The following is a 10,302-nucleotide window of genomic DNA, read 5'->3' as shown; positions in this document are numbered from 1 at the left end:
TGATTTGTTCTAATGGTGTTTGTAAATAGGATATCAAGTCCACATCTTGTACAGCAGTTAACCACTAAGAAGAATGTCTGCAGTGTGTTAATTATTGAAACTGTCCTACCAATTTGATTTGAAACTGTCTCATTGCTATTTGTTTATCTATAAAACTATGGCAAAAAAAAAAGAAATATACTGCCTTTAAAAATAAAAAAATAAAAGTGATAAGTACATCTGTCATCCCTGGCAAAATGTCAGGTTTTTGCATGTCTAGAAAGAACAACCCTAAAAACTGTAGAAGACCCAGAATAGCCAAAGCAATCCCGAACTAAAAGAGCAATACTGGAAACACCACAGTAATCCATTTTGATATAATACTAGAACCCACCCCATAGTAAAGAAAACAGCGTAAACAGGTCCTGGCTCACAGAACAGTGTCATAGATCATAGCACACAGGAACAAACCCATACAGCTACACCTGTCTGATTGGTGACAAAATGGTCATAAACATTTACTAGAGAAAAGACAGGCTCTTTTTAACAAATAATGCTGGGAAACTGTATATCCATTTATCAAATATTGAAACTATATCCCTCTCTGTCAGCCTTTGCCAAAATCAGTACAAACTGATTATATAAGACCTGAAATGGAAATGCTAGAGGAAAACATAGGAGAGACATATACATAGTTAAGGGGGGAAAATCCCATGGCCGTGTCACAGCACAGACAAATACAGAACAGGACTTCAGCAGCACAGAAAGTACGAGCAAGAATCAACAGATGGGAATACATCAAATTAAGCAGCTTCTGTACAGCCAAAGAAAAGCAGTGAGGAGACAGTCTACCAAATGGAAGAGAACCATTGCCAGCTCCTCTTCTGACAGGATTGATAGGTAGAGTATACAAAGAATTCAAAAAACATAACACCCCCAAAATGAATAGCCCAATCAATAAGTGAGAAAGTAAGTTGTTGTACAAATGGCCAATAAGTATATGAAAAAATATTCAGCATGTTTAATCATTAGTGAAATGCAAATCAGAACTATAGAGATTCTATCTGCCTTCAGTCAGAACAGCTATCATCAGTAATAAAAAAAAAAATTCCAGCAAGGATGCAGGAAAAGTGTTCTGCATTATTTATGGAAAAGTAAGCTATTATGACCACTATAAAAATCAATACAAAACGTCCTCAAAAAACTAAAACTAGTAATGCCATTTGATCCAGTTATCCAGGCATAACACTCCTCATTATATTCCAGAAAGAAATAACAACAGCACACTATAGTGATACTTATATGCCCATGTTTACTGCACCACAGTGCATGATAGCTGAGCTGTGGAAATAGCTGAGGCTTCTGTCAACAGAGGATGAATAAGGAAAATACAATATATATAATATATATACTGCATAAAATATATATAATATACATATATACTGTAGTATTATTTAGCCATAATGAAATCATGTCATTTGCAGGAAAGTAGATGGAACTGGAAACTGGTTCCATGTTGTAAAATATGCCTGATTCAGAAACTCAAATACTATATGTTTTTCTCATGTATGGAACTTCAAAAAAGAAAAGAAAAGGAGAAGTGACAGGACAATAAAGATTATGAGATGAAGAAATGGATAGGGGACAGAGGAGAGGAGAGAAAAAAAGAAGTAATAGAGGCTAAAATAATCAAGTTATATTTATTGCATGGCCCAGTATGCCAAAATAAATCTATTCTGTGTAACTAATATGCACAGATAACATTAACAAGCAAACAAAACCCGCTTTCAACTTAAGGACACAATAAGGAAGAAGTGCCTTCTCTAGTTTGTACTTAGCCTATTTTAATACTGTTGAGTTATAGAAGTTCCTTAAACATTTTAGGGTTTTTTCCCCCAACAGTGGTGTGCAAATATCTTTTCCCGTTTCTAGGTTGCCTTGTCTACAGTTTGGCTCACGTGGAGAAAAGCTGCGCACAGCATTCTGTTTTGAAGTAGTCCCAGTTCGGTATTTCTGTCTTGTTACCTGTGCTTTAGGTGTCATTCTGGTACATGGCCAAGACTCACGTCTTGCAACTCTTACCCTACTTTTTTTCTAGGAATTTTATAGGTACAGGTCTTAAATCTTTAATCCATTTTAGTATATTTTTTAGTCTGGTAGAAGAAAATAAGGCTTAGTTTCATTCCTCTTAGTGTGAATATCCGGATTCCCCCCAAGACTTATTGAGGACGATTTTTCCCATATTGTATATTCTTGGCATTTTGTCAAAGATCAGTTAGCAATATATGTGGGACTTCTTTCTGAAGTTTATTCTGTTCCATCAGTCCTTATGTCTAACTTTATGCTAGTATCATACTGTTTTGATTTGTAATATATTTTGAAATCTAATTTTGTCATTCTTTCTCAAAACTAGTTTGACTGCTTATGGGCTTTTGTGTTTCCATGTGAATGTTAGGAGTTTTTTTCTATTTCTGTAAAAGATGTAGAGATTTCTGTAGTGATTGCGTTGAATCTATAAAGCACATTGAATACAAAAATTTTTAATATATTGTTTTGCAATCCTTGAGCACCATGTACAGCTTACTACTAGTATCTTTAATGTTTCTTTCCTTGTGCTTTAAGCTTTAAAAATTATTTTTTCTATATTTTGTAGTTTTAGTATACCAGTCTTTTACCCCCTAACTATGATGAAAAACAATTATCATGTACAAACTATTAGTATGGTAATGAATAGATACCTTAAAAGATACATGAGAAACTAAATTTCTCTATCGTAATCCCCAAAGCTTCATATTTACTGGATCTGATCGGATGTCACTCTGTTCCTCAGACTAAGGAACAGAGAAATTGAAATCAAAGGCTCATAGGCTAGCTTCCTGCCTCAGCCTTCTGAGTAACCATAGGTGGGCGCCCTTGTGCCTTGCACAAGTCCAGCGTAGTTTTGCCTGAGACAGACAATATTCTGTCTCTCACAGTGTTCTACTTACTGAAGTTAAGGCGTCTGTAGGATCTTTAATATGGCTAAGACTTCTTCAGAGAAGTTTTACCTCCCCAATGCACCCTCTCTGGATGCCTCATGTGTTCAGCATTGTTCAAACACTCCAGACTCCATCTGTGTGGGGTTTTATCTTTTTTTTTTTTTTATTTTAAAGAGAAAAAAAGATAAACAAACAATGAAACTGAGTTTCAAAACAGGTTAGTAGGACAGTTGCAATAGTTGATACAAAACATGTTGTTGTCTTCATAGTAGTTAATCAGAGTACAAGATGGACATTTCCACTGTGATAAGGTGATTATTCAAATGATTAACTATTAAAGATGAGCTTGGCTCCCTGTTCTTTTCTTGGATTTTGGAGTGAAAGGCTGAAACACTTGAGAATTCTAGCCTTCTGTTCACCTGGTTTGTTCCCTGGCAACCAGCCTCAGTCCAGAACTATCCATTGGCCCAAGGGCACAGTATTCTTATCAGCATATTAAAAGACTCCACTAAATTGGACATTCTAAGGGCTCAAGCAACTGTGTACCTAGAAACTAAGCTTGCCAAATGTATTTCTTAGTATAAATCACAGTATCACAGTGCCCAGTATTTCAGTCATTTTGCTTTTTTTTTGGGGGGGGTGGTATTGGGGAATTGAACTCAGGAACTTGTACTTTCCAGACAAGTGCTTATTCTACTGAGCTATCTCCCTAGCCCCCATTTTTCTTTTCTTTTCTTTTTTTTTTTTTTTCACTTTTTGTATCTTACAGTCTACCTACCTTTAAATACTGTTTTCTGCATGTGACCGTTGTTCTTTTAAATTGTACTTTAGGTTGAACATTAAATTCAGATCCTAAGTAATCTTCTTTCCCAGCTAAAAATTAAAATCTCAGACTTTTTTTCATGCTTCAATAAAGGTACTCATTCATTCCTCAAAGATAGAGATACCTCTGTTGTGCTAAATTATATATCAGGCATTGGGAGTTCTGAGAAAAATACTCATATCCATGAATATATGAACTTTACATATAATTTTTAAATTTAATGTCATGTGCAGCGTATAGATATATATTAAGTTTTATGAAACTGTAGGCATGGAATCATTGATTTTGCCTGAAAGTGAGTAGACTAATCAGGGTATTAAAGAATAAATGTAGATAGAATGAGGACATTGCAGGCAAAGGAAATGCAATACTATGTTAAAAAATAGAAAGTCAACGAAATTGGGTAGAGGATGAGAGCAGCACAGTGAGAACTGCCTCAGTCATTTTAGCATTTTAGTAAGCATGATCTATTGGAACCAGAGGAGAAGAAAATCAAGACAATCAGTCAGAAGTAACTATAATATGTGTGTGATGGGAAAGGAATTTATACCTCATCGTAAAACCAACACCTTGGGAGGCAAAAATCACCTTCCTTAAAAAAGTTCTTTTGCATGAGAAGATTACTTCACATTTCATTTGGATTCCTTCATAAGCAAACCCTGAGGAATGAGAGCCAACGCATCTCCTCTGTTTAAGACATAATAGCAGGGAGCCCCCGCAGGGATTTGGGGAAATGAGGCCTCGAAGAGAAGGCAACAAGTGAGAACTGTAAATAAGACTCAGCTTCACCAGTGAAAGCTCAAGTAGAACACAGGCATCAGTTGTTCCGCCCACAGAACAAGGAGTTTGGGTGATGTGCACCACTTCTATCAATCATATCACACTCTCTGTAGCAGAATGGAACCTTAATTCCACGGAAAATGAGCAAAACAGACTCAGGTAGCCAGAGAACTCTGAGACACAGAAGCAGAGTGCAGGTAGTCTGAAGTGGAGCAGGTATCCATGAAAGTAAAGATGAGGAAAGAAGGCCGGAGTGACATTTTGTCCTCAAAAGGTCTTGGTGGTCACAGATCTCACTTGGTCTTCTCTACTTAGCTGCTTTTTGCTTACTCTTGATAGTGTTTAAATGTCCTAATCCTGGATTTGTTTGTTTGTTTTTTCCCCTCTTGCAGACTAACCAACACTTTATGAAAACGGTAACTGAGCAAAATGTGGAACTAGAACAGCTTCGAAAACAACTTAGGTATTTTCAAAAATGCATTTTGTTAATTGGTGATTATTTTTCTTCAGAGGAACTGATGATATCACAGTGCTTCACATGCATTCTTATATTTCTGTTTATTGGGCTTCTGTCAAAAACTTTTTCGCACTTACGATCGTCTAGGACTGGAAGACTGAAATCAAAGTGGTTGGTAAGAAGGTAACTTTAGCATGTGGAGGGATGTCATGGTATGCCTGAAAATCAGTTCTCTTAGAAAAAATTTGTCCTACACATAGAAGACTGCTGCATATTCTTCTTTGGACCCCCAAGGAAACAGACCCTAAGAAAAGCACTCCAAAAGGAAACGGACCCTAAGAAAAGGACTCCAAAAATCTTCATTTCTTTAAGAGGTAGTTCTAAGGAATTAGAATAGGAAGCGAGACAGGGAAGAGAGAAAAAGCCAGTCAGTACAGATAGTTCTTGGCCTGTCATGGGATTACATCCCAATAAAACCATCTTTTATTGAAAAGAAACTAAATCAAAAATGTGTGTAGCAGCAACATTGCAATTAAACCTGAATATTTAGAAAACAATTGATACGTTAACATCTTTTGTCTTAAACAAGTTTGCCATAGGTTTGCCATCCTGCTCTAGGGTGATGTGTCAGAGGGTGCAGGTACAGAGCTTCCACATCCTCTACTAGTAAAATTGACTTGTGTCACTGTCCTAGTGTAGCAGTGTGTTTACCAGCCAGGAAGCTCACTGAGCTTTTGCTGGAGTTTGTTACATGCATACCATTGATTAGACCATTCTATAGCTTGAGTTAAATTTCCAGCCCCCTCACTTCCCTAGAGATCAGGAGGTTGAGCCCACATCCTGTGGCTCAAAGCCCCAGTCTTCTAATCACATGTGGGTTTTCCAGCATGGCCAGCCTCCATCCTGTGGTCTCTGGGGGCCAATCAGGAGTCACTCCATTACCATAAATTTAAGTGGAGTCCAGTGTCTTAACATAAATGATAAAAATTATTCTGTTGCTCAGGAAATACCAGGGGTGTAGAAGCTCTAGCCTTGGCACCTAGGGCAAAGTGTATGCACATTGTTACACAACTATGATACAACTCAAGAGAAGAATAAAGATCTCATGACTTTGTTTAGAAAAAACTGTGTTTAACTTTTTAAGTGTATGACTTAGGTTTGTGTGTATTTTTAAGTCTTTTAGTAAAAATTGAATAATATAAACACTTTAATAGCTCAGTTTCTTCACTTATTTTATATATGTACACACATACACACATATATGAATATGCTTTTTGCAGTACTGGGCTTAATATCAGTCAATGTTGCATATGTGCTATTAGCATATGGATATGTGCTATATTTATTACTCAAATTATTATTTTCTGTCCACAGTTATTCCTATACCAGAATTAATATAATAACTTTTAAAGACTGCCTATTCATTAACATTAGAATTAGAAAACATTGACTATCAATTTGACACAGAATGTATCTTTAGAATATTGAACTCTTTCATCCTTCAATAATCATTTAGTTAACATTTACTATATACAAAGCTCTGATCATGGTATGTGTGATGCATAAATTCACAGTACAGTACTTTTACAGGATTTTTGCTTTTCATAATTTCTAGCAGGAGTAGACAGGAAAAAAAAATAACATTCAAATATAATAGGTTAGGTAAAAAGAGTTACAGAAAAGAAAAAAGATCCAGGTAAGGATTTTGGCAGTGATTAAATAAGAGTGTTCAGAGCAATCCTCATTCAGAGGTGAAAATTTGAACAGGAGTATGAAACATACAATAAATTAGGTGTACAATGTAGGGACAGTGTAGGAAATAAAGATCCAGAAATGGCAGCAGCAGAGAACACCAAGCAAGTTTTGTGGCTCACAGCAGTGCTTTATTTTGATTATTATTTGGGAGCCCACAGAGCCAATTTCCTTACCTGGGGCTGCAGGCTTGGTATCTGCTGAACTTGCCTGTCTCTAGCCATCCACTAGGGGGTTGGCCTCCTAGTCTGCAGTGATGGCCAGTCTATCTGGCAACTGGCTTGCTTCACTAGGACCACAATGAAAGAGAGCAAACCCCATAGCAGATAGTTCTTTAAGCCTCTGTTGAATCATGTTTATTAATACCCTGTTGCAAAGTGGGTCACCAAGAAAACCTAATTTCGAAAGATGGAGAGAAGTACTTTTCTTGATGGGAAGATTTTCAGTTTCATATTGCAGAGGTATAAATGTAAAGGGGGGAGATGTGTTGTCATATTAACAATCTTTCCTGTTAGTATCCCTGGAGCAGAGTGAGCAAGGAGAAAGTAGCAGAGAACAGGACCAGAGAGGTTATGTGGAATAGCACATAGCCCAGGGCCTTGTAGGCATTGTGAGGACTTTGGTTTTGATGAAATAGGGATACTTTTTAGCAGAAAACTGATATATCTGCCTTATATTTCCATAAGCACTTAGCTCTACCAGCCATAATGAAAGTAGACAGTAGAGAGGCAAAGTAGAAGCTAAGAAACCAGTAAGGAGACTATTGCAGTAACTCAGGCAGAACATCATGTTGCCCTGTCCCTGGTGGCATCAGTGGGACATGGTGAGCTGTGGCTGGGTTATGTGTGTGTTATTTAATGTTTTGCATGGTAGATTAAGAAGATTCCCTTGTAAGTTGGGGAGAGGCAACAGGGAGAGATTCTAAGCACCAAAGATGACACCAAGACATTTCCTTGAATAACTGGAAAAATGTTCTCATGGACTGAGAAGTCTGTGTAGCTTTCCTTATTGAGATGTAAGGGAAAAGAAGAGGAATCAACAAAGAAACTGGGAAGATTCCAGTGATAAAAGAGGAGAACTGGGGGAAGTATGGCAAGGAATGATTACTGAATCACATGCAAATGACTCATAGAGATTGGTAGAGTAGGACAAGTCTGAGAATTTAACATTGACATTAGTAAAAGGCGAAAGATTTATACAATCTGAAGACAAACCAGAGTATAACATTGACATTAGTAAAATGAAGGTTATCTTACTTTCCTAGGACTGCTATCACAAATTACCACAAAAGTGGTAACTTAATAGTCATGTTCCCTCTCCTAATTCCAGATACTATGAATGTGAAATCTCAGCAGCACAGATTAGCTCTGTCTCTAAAGCTCTTGTGGAGAGCTCCGGAAGGAAGAATTGTTTCTTGTGCCTGACAACTGTGGGTGGCCTGCAGAATTCCTAGCTGTGGCAGTGTCACTCCATTCTCTGCCTAGCTTTCATCTTCTTATCTGTTTCCGGTGTGGGAAAGCTTCCGGCTATCGTGCGCCCTCGGGACCTGTCCAGTCCAAACTCAGGCGCGGCGTGAGTGAGACCCTCTTCCACCCCCTTGGGACCTCCCACCACCAATCCACTACCACTCCCGCCCAGTGAGTAAGAATTTCAGCCACATTCTCGGGATCCCCAGATCCAGCCCTAGCCCAGGCCCGGTGAGTGTGTGGGAAAGCTTCCGACTGTCCTGCACCATCGGGACCTGTCCAGTCCACACTCAGGCGCGGCGTGAGTGAAACCCACTTCCACCCCCTTGGGACCCCCACCACCACTCCGCAGAGACCCCCACTCCCACCCAGTGAGTAAGAACTTCAGTCGCGTTCTCGGGATCCCCAGATCCAACCCTAGCCCAGGCCTGGTAAGTGTGTGGGAGAGCTTCCGGCTTTCCTGCACCATCAGGACCTGTCCGGTCCGAACTCAGGCGCAGCGTGAGTAAGACCCTCTTCCACCCCCTTGGGACCCCCCACCACCACTCCGCAGACCCCCCCTCCACTCCCGCCCAGTGAGTAAGAACTTCAGCCACGTTCTCGGGATCCCCAAATCCAGCCCTAGCCCAGGCCCAGTGAGTGTGTGGGAGAGCTTCCTCTCTTCCCTACTCCACCATGTCCCCTTCAGACCCAGCTCAGGCCTGGCATACAGGCCTGGGGTGAAACTCTGCAGTTGCAGTCCCTGCAGAGAGAGTAGGGGACAGAACCACCCAGCTAGTCCAGGAGCACAACATCTTGCCAGAGGAGCACAACAGGTTCACCCCCAAGGGCGGCAGCAGGAAGGAGCTGAGCACAGCAGCCAGACCCAAGCCAGGCACAGCTGGATAGATCCAAACTTTGTAGATCTGCACCTAAACTTCAGTAGGTGCTAAGGTTATAAGTGCAACAAAGCTCTACAACAAAGGTCAGAAGACAGTGCTACACAAAATGCCAATGGGAAGGAACAAAATGCAATCTCAGAACCCAAGCCCACCCATAACAAGTGCAGAGGACACTAACACTGAACAAACTGGGAATCACACAGCTCTTATCTGTTTCCTGTGTGCCTTCTCTCCTTTCAAGCATATGAATCTTGCAGTTTAGAGCCCATCTCAAATCCAAACTGATTTTATCATTAGATTCTTCCTTTAATTAATCTGCAAAGACCATATTTTCAAGTAGGGTTTTTGACTGTCTTAGTTACTCTTCTCTCGCTGGGACAAAATATCTGACACCCAAATTTAAGGAAGGAAAGGTTTATTAAGCTCTCAGTTAGTGGAGGTTTCAGTCCATACTTGGCTGGCTTCAAGGCAGAGTGGCACATTGTAGAGGGCATTTGATCATGATAGCGGAAAACAGCAAAAAGCAAAGGAGTGGCAGCAGCTGCAGCTGCTAGCTAGCTAGCCTCTTTCTCTTCCTTACATTTGTATGCAGGCTACCCACCACAGGTTGGATGTATCACTCACAGCAGTAATCTCATGGATCATGAATTCATCACAAACTCTACAAGCCACCCCATGACTGCATGAGGCTTTGGGGAGATAACCGAAATACAAACCATAGACAAATGTGAATTGGGTATGGGAGGAGTGAGCACTATTCAGCCTACTGAACAGATCATTGGGATTTTTGACAGAAGTACTTTAGAATCTACCTTTTTATTATCTACAGAAAACATTAATTGCATTAAAAGCATTAATTGCAGTTGATACTGTAAAGCACAATTTTTAATTTTTGAAGGACTGATTTAAAATAGACCTACAGTTTCTGATGACAATACCAATAGGTTATAAATAAGTCACAAAGATATATCTAGATAATTACCATGTTTGGAATTCAAAAAACATATCCATTCATAGCTTAAACATTTGATACAATTCTAGTCAAAAACCTAGTAGGATTTCTGTAGCATTTATTTAAATTTTATTTATTTATTTATTTATTTATTAGAGAGAGAGAGAGAGAGAGAGAGAGAGAGAGATAGAGAGAGAGAGTGGTGTGTGTGTGTGGCCAGCTCAGCCCACCAGG

At 39.3% G+C, this 10,302-nt stretch overlaps 1 protein-coding gene across 2 annotated transcripts in view; it reads left to right on the top strand.

The window, feature by feature from the left end:
• Nucleotides 1–10,302, top strand: part of Sclt1 (sodium channel and clathrin linker 1) — a 262,327-nt gene that overhangs the window by 97,231 nt on the left and 154,794 nt on the right. For both annotated transcript variants that reach the window (XM_023719509.1, XM_023719507.1), the window contains one exon: nt 4,953–5,023. In XM_023719509.1, coding sequence (XP_023575277.1) covers nt 4,953–5,023 — 71 coding nt within the window. The remainder of the gene's footprint in view (nt 1–4,952; nt 5,024–10,302) is intronic.

This window comes from Octodon degus, unplaced genomic scaffold (genome assembly GCF_000260255.1).
Source record: "Octodon degus isolate 3935 unplaced genomic scaffold, OctDeg1.0 scaffold00068, whole genome shotgun sequence".
NCBI classification, from domain to species: domain Eukaryota; kingdom Metazoa; phylum Chordata; class Mammalia; order Rodentia; family Octodontidae; genus Octodon; species Octodon degus.
The sequence above is the reverse complement of the archived record's forward strand: the minus strand, read 5'-3'. Positions and strand labels throughout refer to the sequence as shown.